This window comes from Narcine bancroftii, chromosome 12 (genome assembly GCF_036971445.1).
Source record: "Narcine bancroftii isolate sNarBan1 chromosome 12, sNarBan1.hap1, whole genome shotgun sequence".
In the NCBI taxonomy this organism is placed as follows: domain Eukaryota; kingdom Metazoa; phylum Chordata; class Chondrichthyes; order Torpediniformes; family Narcinidae; genus Narcine; species Narcine bancroftii.
The window spans coordinates 15087831-15113846 of NC_091480.1; the positions used below are offsets into that span (position 1 = coordinate 15087831).

At 39.6% G+C, this 26016-nt stretch overlaps 1 protein-coding gene across 13 annotated transcripts in view; it reads left to right on the forward strand.

Moving 5' to 3' along the window:
• The window catches only part of clec16a (C-type lectin domain containing 16A), a 210582-nt gene that overhangs the window by 81259 nt on the left and 103307 nt on the right, over positions 1 to 26016 (forward strand). For all 13 annotated transcript variants that reach the window (XR_011347334.1, XR_011347331.1, XR_011347332.1 and 10 more), the window contains 2 exons: positions 18616 to 18767; positions 23685 to 23889. Coding sequence is in view for 7 of the 13 variants with exons in the window: in XM_069906108.1 (XP_069762209.1) it covers positions 18616 to 18767; positions 23685 to 23889 (357 nt within the window). In the remaining 6 variants the exon portion in view is untranslated. The remainder of the gene's footprint in view (positions 1 to 18615; positions 18768 to 23684; positions 23890 to 26016) is intronic.

Consider the following 26016-nt stretch of genomic DNA (forward strand, 5'->3'; position numbering starts at 1 on the left):
AATTAGTTTCTTAATATTCAAAAATTCTTTTTGTCGTATAGTGTCTTTACCACATGACATCATTCCTATCTTTTGAAGTTTATCTCTTTCAAACATTTTACGAGCTAATGCCTCCTGATAAGTCCTGGGACCAACCATTAAATGGCTTCCTTGTATACATAGCTGCCATCTGAATTTCCATTCAAACCACATAGGTAAACAAGCAAAGAGTCTTTTGTTTAATTAGATGTCCTCATTGTCCGAGATATTCCAAGGAACAAACACCGAGTTTTATTGGGGTCACTTACCAGACTTTGCGACTCCGAAAATAGCTTCTCTCTCTGAGTGTAATTGTGTGATTTTGTGTCCTATGTCCAAACCCACAATATAACTTGACTAAAAATATATATTTTATAAGTAAAGATTATTACTGAGAAATTCTTTTCGTTGTCCTTGTCTACTGGAGCCTCTGTGCTCCATAAGGTACTTTCAGATTTGTTTTCAATCATTTGTTTCAGTCCTGTCTTAGATTTAGTTTCTCAAAAGCAATCACCAGCAATATTTGCAACATCTTCTAATACGTCATTTTCACCTGTTTCTGACGAAAATAATTCCTTCAATGCTGGTTTTAGATGCCTTTGATTAATTTTTGTCAGTATAATTTTTGTCATTTTCACATTGATCTGTTTTCTTCAGAAGTGGCATTCTTATTTACGGTCTTGAACTGCTGCGCCCGCAGCTCTTCAAGTTTTACACCCAAAATCCTGTTCACACGTCCCTGACTCCTCCTGAGGTGTATCATTATTTCCTCCTAAAGGTCCATCTTGACAGGGTAAGGTCTGTCTCCCACATTCCATATTACATCTAGTGGTTCCAGAGCCAATCAGCATTTCTATCTCAGAGCCAATTTCAGGTAGATGAGCTTTCCTCAGATGAGACCACTGTTTGATATTGTTTTGATGTGGAAAGTTTCCTTTGTTCACAGGCATAGCCTTTTGAGTGTATATGCCTGGGAGATCACAAAAATTGCTGCTGTCCAGTCCAACGACCTCTAAGCCTGAAACAATGCCGGCTTCAATGACTTTCCATTGACTCATAGTTTTTAATAGAATCCTTGACCTTTTTCCCTGAAGATTAAGCCCCTTGGTCTTGACTTGTACAGGCACTATTGAGAGTTTGCAGTTATCCTCACCAGCCCCAGTAAGACCACTTGTCTGAACTGAGGCTATAACACTGTTTACAGCTTCCTTTGTTTCTGCTTGGTTATTTTTCATTTCCTTCTTTCCTTGGTGGATATGTAGTATTCTTGAATGCTTTAAACCACATATGTTGCAGCTGAGGTGCTTTCTCCAGTTTTTACTGATGTATCCTTTACACAGACAGCCAAAGCAAAAGCAGCCACTTTAGCCTGAACCTTTTAATGTGTAGATATTGTACTCGAAACTCTGGAGCTTGATTCAGAAGAACTTCATTTGCCTCTCCTTATTCCAACATTTGACACACTGTCACCTGGTTGAATTTCATCCTGCATGTCTGAAGTGGCCTTAATATTTAACTCTTTATCCAATCTGTATTGCACATTCTTTGCATTTTCATCCTCTTCACCAACATTTGATGACACACCTTCAACCTTTCCAAGTTGCTGTCTTCAAATTCAGTAAATGTCTTGTGTGGTGGTCTTATAAGGTCTTCATTCCCATCGACCGAAGCCATCCCTTCTTCTATTGCTAGCTTTAGTCCCTCAATGAGAACACTTTTGACACCACTTGCATCTAGATTCCATTGCTAAAGTTCTGCTTTGAGATCTGTGACCCGCATGTCTTCAGTACATTGTACCTCATTGGTGATGCTGGCAGCAACGGCGGCCATTTTACATGTCTCTATCCACTGTCCATCAAGCTCGAGCACCAAGCACACACAACATGAGCTCCCAATGCAGAAGCAGCAGCATGTCCAAACTGTTCAAACTGCAACCAATAAACAGGAATCCACAACCGCTTCTGATGGCTGTGATGTGGTGTTGTCAACAAGCGAGTTTCCACTGCAGCATCCATCAATAATATTGCTGTGTACAATGTGTCTAGAGGACCTTCTTCTCTAATATTAGAAGCACTGGACCTCTCTCTGGCCTACTCTCGGACCAATGGATGCGGATTACTGTCAGCAGCCTGCTCTTACCATTTCCAATATGGCCACCATATTATATTTAGTATCACTCCAAACCAAAGAGGAATAATTTTATATCTTCTATTTTCTATTCCAACAATTTATTTATTTTTTTTAATTTTGTTGTCTAAATGTAGCGACTACTTCCATAAAAGCAGCTTGGAGGCAAGTAGGGTTTTTGTTTGTGAAGCATTTTGATTCATTCACCACAAAGTCCAGATGAGTTTAAATGGTTTATTATTAACACAAAAAAGACTTGTACCAATCTATAATTACGTAATATTCCAATAATAACAACTTCTAACGATCTTCTTTAACATTCTATGTGGAAATGATCTATAAATAATTTGACATCCATAATAATGATCAATGGTAATGATCAACAAAAAATATTCGAGCCTCACTTACCCTCTTAGTCTTTGACCCACCACACCAGTCGGCGGACTAACAAACTCAGGAATCTCATCCCCATTCCCGTGCATACACCAACCAAAGACTCGCGCACAGGAAGCAACATGGACTTTTGCAGCCTATGGACCCTAGGACACCGCCTAACAAAGGTACACAGCTTTGGCCCCAACAATATGGTTCTTGACAGTTTAGATCTGCGTTTCACTAACTGGGTTCCATAGAAAGAAGTGGGGGTTCTGCAGAAGGAATGATGATGTGTGCAGATGAAGCCAGTGACTATGGTCCAGAGTTGGTGCCACACTGTTGCCAGAGTGACACATGGTGGTTTCTGGGAGCTGGTGCTGGTGGCGTGAAGATTTGTGGTGTGTGCAAGGGGGGTGGGGGGGGATGCTGAAATTCCGGTAACTGAACAACAGGAGGGGTCCGCAGCCAGCAGTGTCCGACATGATAGGGGGAGCGAGGGGTGGCAGGGGTAGCCAGACCCGTGGTGGGAAGTGAGTGGCGCTGGGGGTGGACTGGGAAGTGAGGGGGTGCAGGGGTAGCCAGACCCGTGGTAGGGAGTGAGTGGTGCTGGGGGTGGACTGGGAAGTGAGGGGGTGCAGGGGTAGCCAGACCCGTGGTAGGGAGTGAGTGGTGCTGGGGGTGGACTGGGGAGTGAGGGGGTGCGGGGTAGCCTGGGCTCATTGCAGGGAGCAAGAGTTCTGTGAGCTAAAATGTTTGGGAAGTCCTGATTTAGGTGAAGGACTTGAATCCAGTTCATTAACTTATCTGTGTACCATGCTTATAAATCTTTGGCTTGGCTTCGCGGACGAAGATTTATGGAGGGGGTAATGTCCACGTCAGCTGCAGGCTCGTTTGTGGCTGACAAGCCCGATGCGGGATAGGCAGACACGGTTGCAGGGGAAAATTTGTTGGTTGGGTGTTGGGTTTTTCCTCCTTTGTCTTTTGTCAGTGAGGTGGGCTCTGCGGTCTTCTTCAAAGGAGGTTGCTGCCCGCCGAACTGTGAGGCGCCAAGATGCACGGTTGGGGGCGATATCAGCCCACTGGCGGTGGTCAATGTGGCAGGCACCAAGAGATTTCTTTAGGCAGTCCTTGTACCTCTTCTTTGGTGCACCTCTGGCACGGTGGCCAGTGGAGAGCTCGCCATATAACATGATCTTGGGAAGGCGATGGTCCTCCATTCTGGAGACGTGACCCACCCAGCGCAGCTGGATCTTCAGCAGCGTGGACTCGATGCTGTCAGCCTCTGCCATCTCGAGTACTTCGACGTTAGGGATGAAGGCGCTCCAATGAATGTTGAGGATGGAGCAGAGACAACGCTGGTGGAAGTGTTCTAGGAGCCGTAGGTGATGCCGGTAGAGGACCCATGATTCGGAGCCGAACAGGAGTGGGTATGACAACGGCTCTGTATACGCTATATGTTAAATATCATTTAACAAACCGTGCTTTGTCTGTCATGAAGTGTTGTTGCTTCTTTGGTTAACTGCCAAACATCAGAGTTTATTCTGGGATCTCTTTCAGACCCAACAAGGCACTTTGTAACATGTCAATTAAGAGACAGCATTTTAACAGGGCACAAAATTATTCTTGCATTTCTCAGGGTTGGTGAATGGACAAGGAAACATACTTTTTTGGCAATATTCTACATCTGAGTAGATTTTCATGTTGTGATAGGGCAATTAACCCTGTAACAAATAAATTTATAAATATCATCAATTCTTGGACATTTGAAATTATAGTCAAAAGTACGAAACTCCACCAATGATATATAATCAATATTTTGTTATGATTATTCAGTAACTCGGATCAGTTCAGTTCTTGTGTTCAATCTACTTTATTGCAGTCATGTTCAGACAAAGTTCGTACAAGAAATCATGAGTGTGAACATCTGAATTTGAAATCATACCAGCAGTTTTCCCTTGGGTATTGAAAACTGCCATTTCAATATAAAAATATGATTCATCTACAGTTACTCAAAGACAGTAAATCTTAATAAGGCTGGCCACTCATCACAAAGTTACTTACATTTTAAAATAGAATTTCCATTCTAGAATGAGTTATTATCTGAATAGGAAAAAAAGAGGGTGTGATTGAATGGTATTTAACAAATGATTTTATTCATTTTGAGGCATAGTGAAAAGGAAAAATCCTCTTGTCACAAGCAGATGTATTCATTGTGGAAATGGCTTGCCAGAGTTTAAATTTACTCATTTTATTACTGTTTATAAACCATAACTTCAACATTTTGAGGTTTTATACATATTTGCTCTTTGAAAATAAAGTTTATAGGTTAATATTTGATGGTAATCTGTGTAAGTAAGCAATTTTATCTCAAGCAATGCCACAAAATTTTATGAAAATTTGTTCTCTGACCTGCCACTCTGAAAGAAAGTTAAACGAAAGTTACTTCTCTTCCACGTGGGAGAGTCCTGACATCTCGGAAGTGATAAGAATGTGATGGTATTGAGTGGTTAGCCATTGTACATTCAGTGCCCGGGTTACAAACGTCCAACTTGTGGACACCGTATTTACGAACGGACTATGCGTGGCTTCAGTGGTTCGTCGGTTCAAGGAAGGATAACGCTGTCCACCATTATGTCGGATCACGTTGCCTCCCTTGATGCCTCCTTCACGAAATTGAATCCAGTAATTTTATATGCATAGAAAGGTAAAGTATATACTATATACTAAGAGAAATATTTGTCGCTAAATAAGAATTTTATGTACATGTTCCGACTTACCTACAAATTTGACTTAAATACAGACTTAGGAATGGATCTCGTTTGTAACCCAGGGACTGCCTGTCTTCAAATTGTCAGTCATATTGCCACAGGAAAAGCCTCAGAAATATTCCAGTACAAATCCACACATTCAATTTTTAAATTTTCATTATTTTTACATTTGCACCCATGATAATAATTGAGAGCATTTCCAGTTAGTGCTGATCTAAAATTCTAATTTTAGATTTCTCTTTTTTATATCAGCCCACTCTTTGTGGGTGGATGGCAAGCACCACTGGGGCATGAATATGCAGAAATTGAACTCCATTTGTAATACTCCCTCTGAGCTTTGCCAGTACAGCAATGCATCCTGGTGTCTTTGTGGGCTATATTTCATTTCCTGTCTGCGAGGATAAGTGATTAATGAAGTTTTGTGACTTGGTTTTTCATCACTGATTTCTTTCTGGAAAAATACATGGGCCAGATATGAGTTTAAAAAGTTGATCTCCTATCACTTATGAAGCATATTTCCCAAGCTTCTGGGAAGAAACTACATTTAAAATCAAGTCTGACTTCAACTGTGTAGGACTTCAAAAAACAATATTTGAAAACACAAATCATTCATAATGTCTAGAATGGCTTATGGGTGAAAAAGAAACTTTCTATCTGTATCCAGAGTCACTGGTCACTTATACTAAGACTTTAATTTTGTACTCCAAATTCTCTTTGTATTAAAGATCTGGATGTGGTTTATCTTCCTAATTCCTTGTTGTACATATCTGCTATTCAGTGCTATATATGGATGCCATCCTGGTCCCTCTAAACAAGATTCAAGATTCATTTATTGTCATGTAATAAAGATAGTGCAATATTACATGGAATTTTCTTTTGTCTGCCATCAGACAGACAGATTTGCCATCGGCAGAAATTGCCTGAAGTGCCTCTTACAGTCAGAAAAAGAGAAGCAAGATGAAGTCCCCTCAGTCACTGAGCATCTGTGGATTTGTCTCCTGCGCAGCCGCAGCCTCTGCAGTCCACAGAGTCAAGTCCAAGTCATCAGCCGCACACAGTCTAGTGCAAACACTAAAATCTTTCAGTCTCTTACCATGCAAACATTTTCTAATGTGTTCTTTGAATGCCACATTCCAACTGTAATAATCTTGTTCATTCCAACCCCCCCCCCCCCACCCCCCCACTCCTTTTCCAGAGCTCTTCTGCCCTCTCCTCACAGCACAATCTGGTGTGCTGTAATGTATTGTGGACAAACTTGTATTTTGTACATGGTCCACACATCATTGACTGTATTTTTACCTGTTAACCAATCCTCAGTTCACTCAAGTAAATTATCCCAATTCCATGTGTGCTAATTTTGCTTAATAACCTTCTCTTCTTTATTGAAGATCTCCTAAAAGACCAAATACACTGGTGGATCCTGTTTAGTTAATCTAATCAAAACCATAGAAAAATGGTAATGGTAACATTATTTTCCTTTCTTCAATCAATGTGGAATCTTCCCATTCAGTTATTTTTTTTCTACCACTTTTGAAGTAGATTCAAGCATTTTTTTGACCACTGATATCAGTTGAATAGACATGTACCACCTCTCTCTTCAATACAATGGTTGAATTACATTTGCTATTTTCCAATCTGCAAACTGTTTTAGACTCATTGGAATTTTAAATGGATGACAACCAGTGCATCCACTGTCTCCACAGATTCATTCATTCAGGTACCTTGATGTTCGCCGTGGGTGATCATGACTCTCCATCCGTCATGATCTCTGACCCTCTGAATTGGAGTTGTTGCCTCCCCGTTCTCCTTTGCTGAAGGCTCCTTCTTTGAGCTGAGACTGTAGTCGATGTTGAGTTCATGATTATACAAGGGGAAAAAAATACTGAAGTGGTTTCCCCGTTGCCTTCTTCAGTTGCAGTGTTCAAACTGAACAGGTAACCCTGGCCATTGATCCACAGATTCATCTGCCCAGCATTTTACAACCATAAATTCCAATTTGTAGAATCTGCTTGTAAAAAGCCATCCACCATCTGCAATCCATGGCTTCATGTGACCCTGATTGGATAGCTAAACAGGTAATACACCTTGCCCAAGGATGCCCTGTAGGCTATTAGAAGGAAGGAGTGATTTACACCTTTTGCTGAGCAATTGCACAGCATTGACACCGAATATAGAATATAGATATTGCTTTCAAAACCTTGGAATGCAAGTCATCAGGTCCTAGAGATTTATTGGCTTATGGTCCCATTAATTAATTAATTTTTTAATAATGCTAATTTGTTTCAGCTCCTTATTCACTCTTTCTCTCTACGATTTCTCTAGATAATTTCTCCTATATCGGTCTGTAGGGGAACATTGTATTCTTATATTTTACATATCCAAATAAACTTTTAGAATATTCCACTTTCCTTGTCAAGGCCTTGATACTTTTGTAGAGATGAACAATAATTGGTGCTGTCTGTAAGGAGTTTGCCATGTTCACCATGGGTTTGTATGTTCACCATGGGTTTCCTCCAGGTGCTCTGATTTCTTCTCACCTTTCAAAAACATGTGGGGGTTTTGAGATGATTGTAGTATTTGGGCAACATGGGCTTGGGGGCCAGAAGGGCCTGTAACTGTCTTTCACAGAATGGTCAATTTCTTCAGTCTGGTTTCAAAATGCCTCTCTCTGCCTTCAGTTATGTGTTTCTCTGAAATCATGACATGACATCACCACTGTTTAAGTTTCATTTTCTTCAAAACAATTATAGTAGATGACTTCCTTCAAATTATCATTTCACATCCCCAAAAACATCTGGCCTCACCTCTGTCCAAGAGGTGTAAATGGTTAAAGTCTGAGTGCATGCCACTCCAGGAAGAACTTACTTAATTGAACAGCTGTGCACACCCACCCATTGTCTTAGAATCAATGAAGACCTATTTCAATTCCATTAGGGTTTTGTCATTTCAGACTCGGCAACTCCAAAATGAACTTTCTCTCTGAGTCTCTGTAAATGTGATGTGACCTGTATGTGAACCTGTATCCAGCCCACAAGCTAACTTTACTAAGAAATGTATATTTTATAACTAAAGATTAACACAAATTTGTTAAAATATACTGAAGAAAAAATATAAAATTTACGCAGTTTATGTTGTATTTCACCAACTATAACTGGGATACAGGGCATGTAAGAGCCAAAATGTGCCTACTTTGTTAGTCGATGTCCCAGGGTCCATAGGCTGGGCGCGGCCATCTTGATTCCTCTGCGCATGTGTGAGTCTGGTTGGCGCATGCATGAGAGATAAGGATGCGAATTCAATATCATCAGACCGATTAATTCTTGTGCATGCACCCACTGAACTCCAATGCGCAAACCCACTTTGCATGCACCAACCAAAGACTCGCGCACAGGAATCAAGATGCTGCGCCCAGACTATGGACCTGGGACACCAATTAACAAAGGGGTTGAGCACATTTCGGCTCTTAGATGCCCTGTATCCCTGTTATAGTTTGTCAAATACAACACTTGATCAGAAAGTTTGCTTTAGACTTTGGTACTCCAAGCATGCAGGCAAAATTCCGACTTGCGTCCATTTTGCGATCATGACCGATCCTTTGGTTGCAATTATGGGGAGTATCTGTACTTCATTCAGATTAGGAGTAGCAAAGAAACATGTTTAGTGGGAGCTGAAGCATGGTACAAACAGTTCTAATGGTTAACTACACACTTTTTTTTTATCTAGCTGTATTCCTGTCATCCTTAAAGTAATCATTGCACTTAACATTTGAACCACGAACAATTGAACATAATTGAACCGTAATATTTTTGGGGACATCATGAACCATTTCCCTTAGGCATGTAATTTATTTCTGGTCTTTCTCATTTGAAATCCATCACATGTTGCTGCTCATGTGATGTCATAAATGTGGTAAAAGGATGATCAAATACATCTATATATGACTTTATAATATGTGCCAGATAGTGTTCGGAAGTGACACAAGGATGACCAATTATAGCGGTTTAGCCAGTGACCTCTTCAATTGCAAAAAGAAGGAGAATTTTAGTTCCTCATTTTGGTTAACAATAAATTAACAAGCTAGCTGTTGAAAAAGCTAAATATAAAATCTGCTGATAAAAGCTGTGTAGCACTAAATGAGATTGTTAAACCAAAATTAATTTTATTATTGAGCTTTAGTTTATGAAAGCACAATGCTAGAATGTTTACCAAAACAAGGAGATCATTTGGGTAGACACAAGTGAGGGGCCAAAACTTCAGATGTCACACATTGAAGAATTCTTGGCATCTTGATTCGGGGTGTGCTTCTTTATTGTGGATGACTGAATGACACTGTGAAAATGAGCCTATAATGAGATGTCTTCCCCGAAATGGTTCAGTTTAATTTCCCAGTGGGTGGAATGTTGATAACGTGGCAATTATGACCAAACGTGATCACAGACAGCTAGGTTCAGATGGTCAGGTCGGATGACCAGCTACATCCTACGAAAGGCAATTACCAATGCAAAAAGATAATTCTGGACCAAACTGGAGTCGTGGACTGATGCTTGGCACCTGTGGCAGGTCTTGCACATTCTACAAAGTAAAGCGATCTTGTATCTAGTTCATTTCTTTTGGGTGAGCTCAGCTCGTTTTGAAAATTATATACCCTCATGAAACCTCACAGCACCAGCAATTCTGTGCTCTCGGTTTTGGAGTCTGATGTGAAAGGAATCTTCAGGTGGGTGAATTGTTGGAAGCCATCTGGCCAAGATGATGTGCATGGCTACATCTTCAAAATACCACTGGCTGAAGTTTTTGCAGACTTTAACAACCTCTAGCTGTTATGTTCTAAGTTTCCCACCTGATTGAGAAGGACATCTATTGAACTGATGTCCAAACAAAGCAAAGTAACCTGCCTCAATGACTATCAGCTTGTGGTTTTGCATCTACATCTTTTGAGAGGTTGATTAGATCTCTGGAAGGATCTAGACTCACTTCAATTTGGCTGTTGTCACAGAGGTCAATGGCAGTTGCCATCTCGCTAGCTCTCCACTCTACATCAGATCACCTAGAGTACAAGTATACCAGGCTGTTTTATATTGGCTACAGCTTAGTGTTTAACACCATCATAACACCAAAACCTGTGATCAAACTAAGGAATCTGGAACTCTTGTTCCACCCTCCTTAACTGCATCCTTGAGTTCCTCATCTGCAGACCCCAATGAATGCAAATTGGCAGTAACATTTCATCCTCACTGACCATCAACACGCACACCTCTGGGCTGCCTAGTTAGTGACCTGATGTATTCCCTATGCACTCATGATTGTATAATCAGGATCAGCTCCAATGCATCCATAAATTCGCTGGTGACTCAACAGTTGTTGGTAGAATAATGGGAAATTGAGTCAGAATGCTGAATCATGAATCTGATTGCATGGTGCTGGAATGACGTTTTCTCTCAATGTCAGTAAAGTCAAGAGGCTAATTGTGGATTTTAGGAAGAGGGGGGTTGAAGAATTACACACCCATCCATATTGATGGAATGACTGTGGAGAAGGTTAGTTCCTTCAAGTTCTTGGGAGTCCACATACCATGAGGACATTTCTGGAACCAACACTTTGAGGGAACTGAAGAAGGCACACCAATGACTCTACTTTCCAAGAGGTCTGAGGAGATTTACATATCATCAAATACTCTATCAAACTTCTACAGGTCTACTTTGAAAAGTATACTGATTGGTTCCATCATGGCATGGTTTGGTAATTTTTTTTTTTTTTTTTTTTTTTTTTAATTTTTTATTTTTCACACCATAAATCACAATACCCATGATATACACTTTTTCTTTTCCACACATTTACAGTGACTTTTTCTCCCTCCCCCCTCCCTCCTCCCAAGCCACCCCCCCATCCCTCCCCCCTCTCATCCATTTTAGTTATACAATCTAGGTTGCATTAATTCAGTTAGACAATGTTGTCATTCAACAAAAATACACCAGAAATTCTACTGAGTCCATTTTTTTCTTCTCTTCTCCTTCCATCAACTTAGGTAATGTTTGTTCCCGGTAGGTTTTCGCTATTGTATTTAATGTAAGGCTCCCAAACTTGTTCGAATATTTCAATATTATTTCTTAAACTATATGTTATTTTTTCTAATGGAATACATTTATTCATTTCTATATACCATTGTTGTATTTTCAAATTATCTTCCAATTTCCAGGTTGACATAATACATTTTTTTGCTACAGCTAGGGCTATCTTAACAAATCTTTTTTGTGCATCCTCCAAGTCAATTCCAAATTCTTTATTTTTTATGTTACTTAGGAGAAAGATCTCTGGATTCTTTGGTATATTGTTTTCTGTTATTTTATTTAATATCTGATTGAGATCATCCCAAAATTTTTCTACTCTCTCACATGTCCAGATTGCATGAATTGTTGTTCCCCTTTCTTTTTTACATCGAAAACATCTATCAGATACTGTTGGGTCCCATTTATTTAACTTTTGCGGTGTAATGTATAGTCTGTGTAACCAATTATATTGTATCATACGCAGCCTCGTATTTATTGTATTTCTCATCGTTCCAGAGCATAACTTCTCCCATGTTTCCTTTTTTATCTTTATATTTAAATCTTGTTCCCATTTTTGTTTAGTTTTACCATTTGTTTCCTCATTTTCCTTTTCTTGCAGTTTAATATACATATTTTTTATAAATCTTTTGATTAACATTGTATCTGTAATCACATATTCAAGGTTACTTCCCTCTGGTAAACTCAAGTTGCTTCCTAATTTATCTTTCAAGTAGGATCTCAGTTGGTAATATGCCAGCGCTGTATCTCCCGTTATATTGTACTTATCTCTCATTTGTTCAAAGGATAAGAATCTACTTCCTGAAAAACAATTTTCTATTCTTTTAATCCCTTTTTTTTCCCATTTTCTAAAGGCAAGGTTGTCTATTGTAAAAGGGAGTAGCTTATTTTGCGTCAATATTAGTTTTGGTATTTGGTAATTTATTTTATTTCTTTCTACATGTATCTTCTTCCATATATTGAGGAGATGGTGTAATACTGGAGAAGTTCTATGTTGTACCAATTTTTCGTCCCATTTATATAATATGTGTTCAGGTATCTTTTCCCCTATTTTATCTAATTCTAGTCTCGTCCAGTCTGGTTTTTCCCTTGTTTGATAAAAATCTGATAGGTACCTTAATTGTGCGGCTCTATAATAATTTTTGAAGTTTGGCAATTGTAAGCCTCCTTGTTTATACCATTCTGTTAATTTGTCTAGTGCTATCCTCGGTTTCCCCCCTCTCCATAAAAATCTCCTTATTATTTTCTTTAACTCTTTGAAGAATTTTTCTGTCAGTTGTATTGGCAATGCCTGAAATAAGTATAGTATCCTTGGAAAAATGTTCATTTTAATACAGTTTATCCTTCCTATCAGTGTTAGTGGTAGCTCTTTCCAATGCTCCAAATCGTCCTGTAACTTTTTCATTAGTGGATTGTAATTGAGTTTATATAATTGGCCTAGATTTTTGTTTATTTGCACACCTAGGTATCTTATTGCCTGCGTTTGCCATCTGAATGGGGATTCCTCCTTAAATTTTGAGAAATCCGCATTATTCATAGGCATTGCTTCACTTTTATTTACGTTTATCTTGTATCCCGACACTTCTCCATATTCCTTCAATTTCTTATATAGTTCTTTTATTGATAGTTCTGGTTCTGTTAAGTACACTATCACATCATCCGCAAACAGACTGATTTTATATTCCCTGTCTTTTATTTTTATTCCTTTTATATTATTATCTCTTCTTATCGATTCTGCTAGTGGTTCTATAGCTAGCGCAAACAATAATGGTGATAGTGGGCATCCCTGCCGCGTTGACCTGCTTAAGTTAAATTGCTTTGATACATGTCCATTTACTGTCACTTTCGCTAACGGTCCCTTATATAATGCTTTAATCCAATTAATATACTTCTCCGGTAAACTGAATTTTTGCAATACTTTGAACAAGTAATTCCATTCTACTCTGTCGAAGGCCTTCTCTGCGTCTAAAGCAACTGCTACTGCCGGTGCTTTATTTCCTTCTACTGCATGAATTAAGTTAATAAATTTACAAATATTGTCTGTTGTGCGTCTTTTTTTGATAAATCCAGTTTGGTCTAAATTTACCATTTTCGGTACCTGTTCTGCTAATCTGTTCGCTAATAGTTTAGCTATTATCTTATAATCTGTGTTTAGCAAAGATATTGGTCTATATGACGCTGGTGAGAGTGGATCTTTCCCTTGTTTTAGTATCACTGTAATTATTGCTGTTTTACATGAATCTGGTAAGTTTTGTGTCTCATCAATCTGGTTGATTACATCCAGGAGGGGCGGTATTATTAGGTCTTTAAATGTTTTGTAGAATTCTATTGGGAGTCCATCCTCTCCTGGTGTCTTATTATTTGGTAAATTTTTTATTATCTCTTGTATTTCTACTGTTCCAAATGGTTCTGTTAATTTATTTTGTTCCTCTATTTGTAGTTTTGGTAGTTCAATTTTAGTCAAAAATTCATCTATTTTCCCTTCTTTCCCTTCGTTTTCGGTTCGGTATAATTGTTCATAGAATTCTCTGAAGTTTTCCTTAATTTCTTTTGGATTATATGTAATTTGTTTGTCTTTTTTCCTTGTTGCCAATACCATTTTCTTAGTTTGCTCTGTCTTAAGCTGCCATGCTAGGATTTTGTGTGTTTTTTCCCCTAGTTCATAATATTTCTGTTTTGTCTTCATTATATTCTTCTCCACCTTATATGTTTGTAATGTTTCATATTTTATTTTTTTATCCGCCAATTCTCTTCTTTTGGTTGTATCTTCCTTTATTGCTAATTTTTTTTCTATGTTTATTATTTCCCTTTCCAACTGCTCTGTTTCCTGATTATAGTCCTTCTTCATCTTGGTTGCATAACTTATTATTTGCCCTCTAATGAATGCTTTCATTGCGTCCCATAGTATAAACTTATCTTCCACTGATTCCGTATTTACTTCAAAGTACATTTTTAATTGTTTTTCAATAAATTCTCTAAAATCCTGTCTTTTAAGTAGCATGGGGTTTAATCTCCATCTATACATTCTTGGAGGGATGTCTTCTAGCTCTATTGCCAATAACAGGGGTGAGTGGTCCGATAATAGTCTAGCTTTATATTCCGTTTTCCTAACTCTCCCTTGTATGTGGGCTGATAACAGGAATAGGTCTATCCTTGAGTATGTTTTATGTCTAGTCGAGTAGTATGAGTATTCCTTTTCTTTTGGGTTTTGTTTCCTCCATATGTCCACAAGTTTCATTTCTTGCATAGATTTAATTATAAATTTGGTTACTTTGTTCTTCCTGTTAATTTTTTTCCCCGTTTTATCCATATTTGGATCCAAATTCAGATTGAAATCCCCTCCTATTAGTATGTTCCCTTGCGTATTAGCTACCTTCAAAAAGATATCTTGCATAAACTTTTGATCTTCTTCGTTAGGTGAATATATATTAAGTAGATTCCAAAGCTCTGAATATATCTGACATTTTATCATAACATATCTCCCTGCTGGATCTATTATTTCCTCTTCTATTTTAAATGGCACATTTTTGCTAATTAATATAGCCACTCCTCTTGCTTTTGAATTATACGATGCTGCTGTTACATGTCCTACCCAATCTCTCTTTAATTTCTTGTGCTCCAATTCAGTTAAATGTGTTTCTTGGACAAATGCTATATCTATTTTTTCCTTTTTCAGTAAATTTAGTAGTTTCTTCCTTTTAATTTGGTTATGTATTCCATTAATATTTAGAGTCATATAGTTCAGCGTAGCCATTTTATATTTTGTTTATCTTCTCTTTCCGTTTTTCCATCATTACCTTTCCTCCTTTTCCATTTCTGTTTTCTTATTTTCAACTCTTTACCAGACAACATTCCTACAACATCCAACATTTTCCTTATTCTCCTATTTCTATCTTCTTTATCCCCAATCTCCCCTTCCCCTCCTGAGTTGCCCTTTATCCCTTGTCGGACAACCACATCTCCCCTCTCCATTTGGATTTGCGAATCCACTCGCAAGCGTCAACTGATTTTGCAGTGACCGCTCTTTTCCCCCCACCCAGCCCCCCCCAGAAAAGATTTCGTTTTTTATATGTCACAAAGGTCACTCTTTTAGTTCCCTCCTTATTCTCTCTATTCCATTACCTTCCCTTATTAATTCTTGTCTATACTTTCTATGTTTTCCTCTAATTACAGATACTTTCACATATGCCCGTTGTCTCTATTCACTCTTATACCTCTTTACCCGCATACATATCAATCGTGGTCATTTTTACCCTCCTTACCCGTCTTCATCCCTCAGTCTATTTTTGTCTTTACCCACATACATATCAATCGTGATAATTTTTGCTCTCATTACCCGTCTTCATCCCTCAGTCTATTTTTGTAATTGTTCTGCAAATTTTCGTGCTTCTTCTGGATCCGAGAATAGTCTGTTTTGTTGTCCTGGAATAAATATTTTCAATACCGCAGGATGCTTCAGTGTAAATTTATATCCTTTCTTCCATAAAATCGCTTTTGCTGCATTGAACTCTTTTCTCTTCTTTAGGAGTTCAAAGCTTATATCTGGATAAATGAAGATTTTTTGCCCTTTATACTCCAGTGGTTTGTTGCCCTCTCTTACTTTTTCCATTGTCTTCTCCAGCACCTTTTCTCTTGTAGTATATCTTAGGAATTTTACTACAATAGATCTTGGTTTTTGTTGTGGTTGTGGTTTAGGGGCCAATGCTCTATGTGCCCTTTCTATTTCCATTTCTTGCTGTAGTTCTGGACATCCTAGGGCCTTAGGGATCCATTCTTTTATAAACTCCCTCATATTCTTGCCTTCTACATCTTCCTTAAGGCCCACTATCTTTATGTTATTTCTTCTGTTATAATTTTCCATTATATCTATTTTTTGGGCTAGTAATTCTTGTGTCTCTTTAGTTTTTTTATTAGATTCCTCCAATTTCTTTTTTAAGTCTTCTACCTCCATTTCTGCTGCTATTGCCCGTTCTTCCATCTTGTCCATTTTTTTCCCCATTTCTGTTAAGGTCATATCCATTTTATTTATTTTCTTTTCTGTGTTGTTTATTCTTCTTCTTAAATCATTGAATTCCTGTGTTTGCCATTCTTTAAATGACTCCATGTATCCTCTAACAAGAGCAAGTACCTCCTTTACCTTGCCTATCTTTTCTTCTTCTATTTCCCTGTACTCTTCCTCTTCCTCTTCTTCTTCCTCTAGGTTGACCATCTGTTGTTTCTTTGCTGCCCTTTCCTCCTCTTCTTTCTTGTTTCTATTGTCTTCTGTGGTCTCTTCTTGCTGCAGGTGTTCTGCAGCTGTCGTTGCCGGCTGTGGAGATCGACTCCCCAGCTGGTCCCCCCTCCCGTCGGTGTGTTTTTTTGTATGCGCATCGCGCATGCGCGAGGAGTCGCGCATGCGCGGTTGCGCACTTTTACTCGGCTCTGTGAGCCATTGTTGTAGTTCTCTTTCTACCGACCTGAGGTAGTGGGGTCTTCTCTCCACAGCGGGCCTCTTCGGACAGGTAAGGCCTTCACCTTTTTCCTCCGTTGTCTTCTCTTCCTCTCTTCTTTCCGTTGATTTTGATTTTTCTCCTTTTGTCTCCATCTTCTTTCCACCTTTATATTCACTTTTCTTTAACTTGTATTTCTGTGCCTTTGTATTTTCTCTTGTTTTTCCCGACTTTTCTGGAGAGGGCTGGAGTTCACCGTCCGGCCACTACTCCATCACGTGACTCCTCCCCATGGTTTGGTAATTTGAGAGCTCAGGAATGCAGAATGCTTTGGGAAATAGCAAACATAGCCAAGTCCATCATGGGCTCCAACCTCCCATTCATTGACGACATCTGTGAGGCACTGCATCAAGAAGGCAGCCAACATCATACAGGGCCCCCATCTCACGGATTACAACCTGTTCCTTACTGCTACCTTCAGAAGAGAGGTGCAGAAGCTTGAAGACTTCCACCTCAAGGTTCAAGAATATGTTTTTTCCCAATGGCTATCAAGTTCTTGAACTTCCACAACAACCCTCACCATCAACTATGAGACCACAAGAAAAGTAAAGGCTCCATTACTGTCACATAATACTACATTTAGAATTTAACATGCATGAAATTCTTTGACTTTTGTCTACCGTAAGGCAGGCAGAGAATCGCCACTTTGTCCAGTGCCCCTCAAAGAAACCTACAGCACCCCTCCAAGTACTGACCAGGCTTGCTTAGCTTCTAAGATCAGACAATCTCATGCATATTCAGGCTATTAGACCTGTCTGCTCCATTGAAAAGCTGTTTTTTCTTTCTTGCATCAAATGTAACTGTGAATATTTATTTATCGATCTATCTTTTATATTTATTAACTCTTTCTCTAAAAGGTAATTTAATGTACCATATATACTTGAGTAATCATTGATATAGTGTAATAGTCGACCCTCCCTTTTTTGCCCAAAAATTGCGCATTTTCGTATGACCCGTGTAAAAGTCAACCCTCCTTTGACCTCTGACTGCCTGCTCATCCAAGCTCCCGACACCTCGACCACAGATCCTTGCCCTGGCGGCCTGCCCACCAGAGCTCCAGACCCCTTACCGTGGATTCTTGCTTTAGCCGCCTGCCCACTGGAGTTCCCAATGCCATGACCGAGGATCATTGCCTCGGCCGGCTGGCCGCCCGCCCGTCTAAGCTCCTGACACCCGAACTGACTCACCACCCAGCCCTCGTCATCTGAGGTCCCGATGCCTTGAACGACACAGTCAAACGTATAACCCAAATAAAAGTCAATCCCTCAAATTTGACCGAAAGAATTGTCCAAAAATTTTGACAATTGTCCCGCATCGGACTTGTCAGCCACCAACGAGCCTGCAGCTGACGTGGACATTTACCCCTCCATAAATCTTCGTCCGCAAAGCCAAGCCAAAGAAAGAAAGATTGTTTTTTTTATCAAAAAAATCTGTTTGCCTGCAGCAACTAAGAATTTTGCTGTACTTGTGTGTATGACAATAAACTAATTATCATTGTTTTTTTAATGCTTTTTAAGCACAAAAGGGTGCACTTAAAGCCAGGATTTCTTGAAGTGTAGTTTTATTTCTCTACAATTGAAGACAATTTTGCAAATGGTTCTTTTTACTTTTATTCTCTATTGAATGACACCCATTGCCTCAAATACATGAATATATCAGTAATATTTATAATTTTGATTTACTCAATTGATTACTTCAATGTTTTATATCGATATGTCAATTTGCTTCAAGTGAAATGATCATCTAAGTTTGTTTTCCATTTTCTTCTTTCAGATAATAGCGATCTAATTGCTTGCACTGTAGTTACAAAAGATGGCAGTCAAGTGTATCGGTTCCTGGCAGTAGATGTTTATCAAATGAGCCTCGTGGAACCTGACAGCAAACGGCTTGGATGGGGAGTGGTAAAATTTGCAGGTTTGCTTCAGGTAAAAGAGTTAAATGAGGAGGTACATTTGATCAATTCAAAAATATTGCATGTTTTCTCAAGCCAATCTGACCTCTCCTGCTACAGGCTTTGCCAAAAAATCGCATTTGTTAAGCTTAATGCACAGAAGTGCTGAAGAAACTTAACATGCCGTAGGAGGCAAAGATCTATAACCAACTTTTCAGGCCTGAGCCCTTTGTAAGATATGAGCAAAGAGTGGGCCAGCATCTGAATAAAATGATGGGGGGGAGGAGGAGGGAAGAAGGGGCTTGGGGTTGGTGAAGAAATCAAAGGCCAACAGCTAAGAGGCCATAGGTGAACATGGATAGGAAGGCAGGAGAGGTGAGAATTGATTGGGTGACTGCAGAGCTGGATGAAAGGAGACAAAGGGGTGGGGAAAGTGAGAGGCAGGGGAAGGAAGCTGGAGGAAAAGAATAGGGATAGGAAATGAAAGGCAGTGGGGGCGTGGTGGGGGGGTGGGTGGAGAGAGGAAATGGAAACCAGAGAAATTGATGTTAATGCCATAGTCTTGGAGAATGCCCAGAAGGATATGAGGTGTAGTTCCTCCGATTTCCAATTGGCATCAGCTGGGCAGTGTACGAGTCCATGGACAGACATATCAGCATGGGAATGGGGCGGGGAATTGAAATGTGTTGCCACTGGGAGATCCCCACAGTACAGTAGACGGAGCAAATGTGAGATCTCTCAGTCTGTGCCCAGTCTTTCCAATGTTGAGGAGATCACAACAAGAGAAACAGATGCAATGGATATTCCCTACAGATTCTCAAGTGAAATGTTGCTTCACTTGGAAGGACTGTTTGCTGGTGAGAGAGGAAGTGTGTGTGTGTTTGTGTAGCATTTTCTGTGGTCATAGGGGTAGGCACCAAGTGTGCGATTGGTGGGCTCGAGAGTTGAGGAGGGAGCCGTCCCTGCGGAAGCTGGAATGTTGGGGGGGAGGGGTGCCCTGCCTCCTCTTTGCTCATGCCTTGGTGAACAGCTCAGGCCCAAAGTGTTGGTCCTATGTATGCTGCAGGACCTGGTGAGCTTCTCTCGCACTTTTTTTTATTCACTACCATCACAGTGTCTGCACACTGTCTTGTTTAATTACATTAGTTATGTGCTGCTTGGGTTTCAGCATGGCTTGAACTTCTTCATGTGTACTTTGAAAGCCATAAAGTCCAAGATGTGCTGGAAGTTACTTGTAGGTGCTTTGTCTGCTCCATTGATGGTGTACCTTTGAGCCAAGCAGTGGAACAGAGACTTGGTGAAGAGAGGATCCAGATGCACTTTGCATCAGGTCTCAGCATTTTACCTGGGAAGGGTGGCGGACAAACAGCTAACACGTGTTTGTAGGCACTCGACCCCAGCATCCGCAGACTTTCATGTTTACCTTTATTTGTAGAAATAGATTAATTATTTTACTCTCAATGTTTTTTTTTAAACTTTATTTATTTGTTCAAAATACAAATAATAAGTAACATATATAACAATAAACAAAACATGAATGTTATATTTTATATATATTAAAAAAAAAGAAAGAAAAAAAAGGAAAGAAACCCTTTCAGCCAACTCTTCTAAGGAGAGCCATAAAGAAAAAAGAAAAAAATAAAGAAAAATAAAGCATACATATTAAAATCTAGTCAATATAAATCAAAATGTAAATATTCTGAATATAACAACCACCTATTAATAAAAAAACTATAGTTATCTGCAAAACATATGTAATTTTTTCCATTATTAAACAATATTTCATCTCATTATGCCAAAAGTCTCAAATTTAATCATTTCAGATAAAATCATAATCTCTACCGAACACATGTTTTATCAAAGATCGAACTTGATAAAAATACACTTACGCTTAATCGGACTGTTTAAACCCCGAACATTAAAAGTAGCAAACTTCAACTTTGACATATCCACTAATATTACTAAAAACTAATAATATCAATATATAAAGACTCAGATCAACGTAAATAGGCCCTCCAATGGGAGAAAAAGAAACCACAAATTAAAGTCTAAATAAAATGAAAATTTTTAAAAAAGATAAAAAGAAACCCCTCCCCCCAAAAAAAAACTACCAAAAGGTAGTAATCCCTAAACAAAAGTTGGGTGTGGATTACCCACCAGTGGCTGATGACTAGTAGAACATAGAGCAAATTTCTCCCTCGCCAGCCAAACAAAGAATAACAACAAGATATCATAATGACATAAAAAGAAAATAAAAATAAAAAATTTCTTCTATTCATCCAAGAAATTCCAGACTCAGCGACCCCATTTCAAAGAAACGGACTCTTTCCATTCCCATTTCTACCGTTTCTTCCATTTCCAGAGCAACCAGATTTTTCTTTAGGAGACAATGGTGGGCTACGTCTTTGTCCTCTTACATCTGGCAACGAGTCAGCAAAACTCATTGCTTCACACTCATTCTCAAAAAACCAAGATTGAAAGTCTCCACAAAACACCTTCAACACTGCCGGATAGCGAAAAGTAGACTTATAACCTTTACGCCACAAAACTTCTTTAACTGGATTAAATCGACGCTGACGCTGAATAACCTCTTGACTCAAATCAGGATAGAAAAAAACTCTACTGTTCTGAATCATTAACGGAGCTTGTCGTTGTCTCGTGTTTTGGACTGCTGAATTAAGTATCGTTTCTCTGTCCAAATAATTCAAACATCGAATTATCACGGGTCTCGGTGGTTGACCAGGCAGAGGTCTTCTTCTTAAGGCTCTATGAGCTCTTTCCAATACCAGACCTCCAGAGAAAAATTCCTGCCCCAGTATTTGTGGAATCCATTCGGTAAAAAAACGAAGAGGATCTTGTTCTTCCATACCTTCTGGCAAACCAACAATCTTCACATTATTCCTTCTACTTTGATTCTCCAAATAATCTACTTTCCTCTCTAACTCCCTCTCACGTTCTCGCAATTCTTTAACAGATTCTTCCACCTCCAACACTTTTTCTGTATTGGAAGTCACTTGTTGTTGACATTTCAAAAAAGCAGCCTGAAATTGTTTAAAATCCTCACAAGATGCTTCCAAATGTATTTTAACTGTATCCAGTTCCAAACTGAGCCTCTGAGACATGAATGATAGGCTGAATGATAAGGCTTAGCTGTTTACATTGTAATTCAGAAAAGCTCAGCCTTGCCTTCTCTTGCGTAGTGGCAGAACCAGGTAACTGCAGCTCCTGCTGCATCTCAACAACAGGCAGTTTAACAGTTTTACTGCGGGTCTGGACTCCCAGCGACGGCACCCCGACTTCCTCAGCGGGCCGACGCTGTTCTCCCTCTGCAACCCGTTGATGCTTCAAAAACTCACAAAAAAGACCAAAATATTCAGATTGGAGTATATCCTGGGGTATTTCAAGCAATGGAGTCGTCTTCTTGCGTACCCCCTCCGTTAAAGTCAGCAGGCTGCCAGAATCAGGATCCACATCGGGGGCACACGCACCTTCCTCCTGAGAACGGGTAATTCCAGCGATGTCCTTTTCCTGGTGAGTAGTAGTCATTTTTTCAGCTCCCACAGGAATTCTCTGTGGTTTAGGTTTGAAAAAAAGCAAACCTGAAGTTGTAGCAGACTGTTTAGGCTCTAAATCTTCAACACTCCGAAAATGTAGTTTCTTCTGTACTTGAGGTTTAATCTTTTTACTATTAACAGCCATAACAATTCCTTGATCATTTAAACTAAGTTTTTAAAAATTTAAACCTGAAAACAAAGAATTAAAAACGGGTTCTTAAAAGTCTGGCCAGAGAGGTCGAGATTACACGTCTAGACTCTACGCCATCTTGCCATGCCCCCCACTCTCAATGTTTTGAACTATGTGTTTTCCATGAAATTTGGTTTTTTTAGTTTTATCAATCTTGTGAGTTTTTAAAAATATTTCTATCAAAACTAAGCAAGATGAACTGATGATTTTGGGGGGGCAAATACAAGACGATGTGGCATATGATGAAGTTACCAAGACTGAGGACTTTGGTGTGCAGGGCAACAGTCTATAACATTGAGACTACTTGCATTACTCAGCTAATTCTCCCTTGTCGGTCATGGCATGGTGAATCCAGGCTCTAGGCTGAGTTCACGATGATCCAAATCAACTTTGGACCTCTTTATGGCATCTGACTTGTCCATGGTGACAAAAATAGGATTTTAATGTTACTTGAGGAGGTGTAAGTAATCTTTCAACAAAATATGGAGGGACAGCTATAGTCTATCTTTTGATTAAATTTATTTTGTTTTTTGATGCCTTTCATCTCAGCCACACAATAGCTTGTATTCAGACGAGTGCTTCCATATTTAGCAAAGATTAAGTTTTTCATCGTTTATTAATCAAAAGATGTAGGTGATTCTTGACTTAACTTGTGTCTGTCTTATTAGCTAATTTTACAGTGTGAGAAGTCTGGAGCCCAATTATTTTTCATCCTTCCACTGAAGTGAAAAGCTTCTCTCAAGAGGCATGTTTCATCAAATTCATATTATCAAGCACTATTGTTAACAGTGAAACACTGAGTTCTGCAGATGCTGTGATTGTATTAAAAACTCGCAGTAAATGCTGGAGGCGCTCAGCTGGTCTCACAGCTGACATTTGGGTCTGAGCCCTTCTTCGTTAGGCTTGAGGAGGGGCTCAGGCCTGAAACATCAGTAATATATCGTTAGCTCCTATGGATGCTGTGAGACCAGCTGAGTTCCTCCAGAATTTACTGTGTATTTTTTTACTTTTGTTAGCAGGATGGGGATGAACTAAATTTTATTTTGGTAGGTCTATTTTGGATTCACTTTAAACTTCTGTAGTATTGTGTCTGATGTCAAATATAAAAATACTTTTGCATCCATTTCTTCCTGCATTATGTTTGAAAAACAAAGCTATGACACAATTAAGTTATTTCAAACTTATTTGAATTATTGTCCCTTTATAGGATATGCAGGTGATGGGAGTAGAAGATGACAGTCGGGCTTTAAGCATAATTATCCATAAGCCTGCATCAAACCCTCATGCTAGGCCCTTCCCTATTCTCCAGGCAACATTCATCTTTGCTGATCATATTCGTTGTATCATCGCAAAGCAGCGATTAGCGAAGGGTCGCATTCAAGCGCGACGTATGAAGATGCAACGGATAGCAGGTTTGTTTCTTTTTTCTCTGAGCTGGATTATCTTGGCCTATCAAGTATATTGCTGGTTACCTGGTGAAGTATGATATATATGTGTATCCCACACTTTTCGAACTTTCGCTTTACACTACTTCGCTTTTACGAAAGACCTACATGTTTTTGTTAATCCAAATAGGATTTTATGGAAAAAGGTGACCGAAAAGTCACAATCTCCAGAAGAACTGTCAATTGCTGCAGCCAGACTGGGGGTGCAGTAGTGCGCAAAATAGACGGCGACAAGGAGGTCTTGCGAGAGCTGGCCTCGGTGGCCGCCATGTTTCATTTGGCTTCAGCCTTTTAATAAGTTGAGAGCGAACAGGAGGAGGAGGAGGAAGGGTAGACGGAGCGAGGGAAGTACTGAGCGGAGGGGTATTGGGAGGGAAAGGCCTGTGGCAGGGAGTGGTGGTGGTGCCACGAACCTCTGTGCACCACTGACATATTCCCCCCCCACAGAAGTGATGCTAGTTTCACTAGTGGCACTCACCACGTTAAATACAGCATCCCAGTGTCTATACGCCGTGCATGGCCACGTTTCTTGCGTGCATGCGTGAGTGCCGGCTATTGTATGCGAGCAAGAAGAAATATGGTCATGCATGGCCTACGGACCCTGGGGTGCTGCATTTAACATGGTAAGTGCCTCCTTCCTTGCCCTTTCTTCCCTACACCCCCAAGTGGAGAACAAATGAACATTAGGATTGAGGTGGCTCCAGACGTAGGACAGATTGCTCAAAAAACAGACTGTCCTGCTTAAAACTGGTCGTCTGGCTACCCGAGCGCCAGTTGAGGAATGAGAGGTGAGAGGTGGCAAGTGGGCGAGGGAGAAGAAGGGTGTGTGATGGGGCGGGGGGGGGGGGTGTTGGGGGAGGAGAAATGTGGCCTGGAAGCCAAGGTGGTGTTTGGGAACCACTGCGTTACATGAATGCAGTATGATTTGATGGGTTCTTTTTTGGGTCTGGGGATGCTCAAAAAAATGTTACCATATAAATTAATGGTAATTGCTTCTTTCCTTTGAGCCATTTCGGCTTATGAAAGATTTCATCAGAGAGCTCTACTTTTGGATAGCAGGGGATTGGTGTGTGTCTGTGTGGGATATAGATATATTAGAATATTTAATATCTTATATATATATATATACACACACATATATATATATATATATATATATAAATAAAATCATTTTATATCCTTATAATTAATATTAAATATAATTAAAATTATACAAGTGTATTATATATTATCTATATTATGTAATTATATTGATATTTTATATATTGAGTGTTTGTTTTGTGCTGACCTTTTCATCATTTGTTCGAACTCTTGTGGACATAGATCCAATGAAGGAGTTTCACCAGGTGGTGATGAGTTATCCAGTACTGTATTCAAGATTTATGATTCCTTTACTGTCATGTAATAGTACAGAACAGAATATGAAATGAAATTGCCGCCTTCCAGCCTTAAGGCAGACCAAGTCATCATTAGTGGTGCCCTTTACAGTAAGAGAAAGAGAAGCAAAAGAGAGTCCCTTCAGAGTAGCTGAGTATCTGTGGATTTTCTTCCAGTGCTCCTGCAGCCTCGGCCATCTGAGCTCCAAATCCAAACCTCCAACCCTATCAGGAGGCCTTCAGCACGTGAGGCCCTTCAGGAGTCATTGCCCTCAGCACCCTTTCAAATCTGGCTCCGATATCTCCTGACCACAAGTTGTCCACAGCCTGTATGGGTACCTCAGCCATTGAGCCTCTCACTGGTTTGCTGCCATGGTCTCTTTCCTTGTACAGTTGTCTACTCTGCTGCTCCTTCTCAACCAAGGATGTTCTTCCCGTTTATGGTGTCCTGCGCCAGTTCACTGCTCCTTGGAGTCTTCAATCTCACAGGCACAGGCATCCCCATCATAGACACAGATCTCCACAGTTGCAGGATTTTACTTGCAAACATTGTCAGCTCCTTTAACAGGGCGTTTAGAGGCTGTATGGATCTGCTGCCATCAGGACTGCACTGGGACCATTATTTCCAAAAGAAGTGTTAGCCACGAGACATAAATGAGTAGGAATTTGTTCTATTGAGAGTTGTGAATCTTTGGAATCCTCGAACCCAACAAATCTG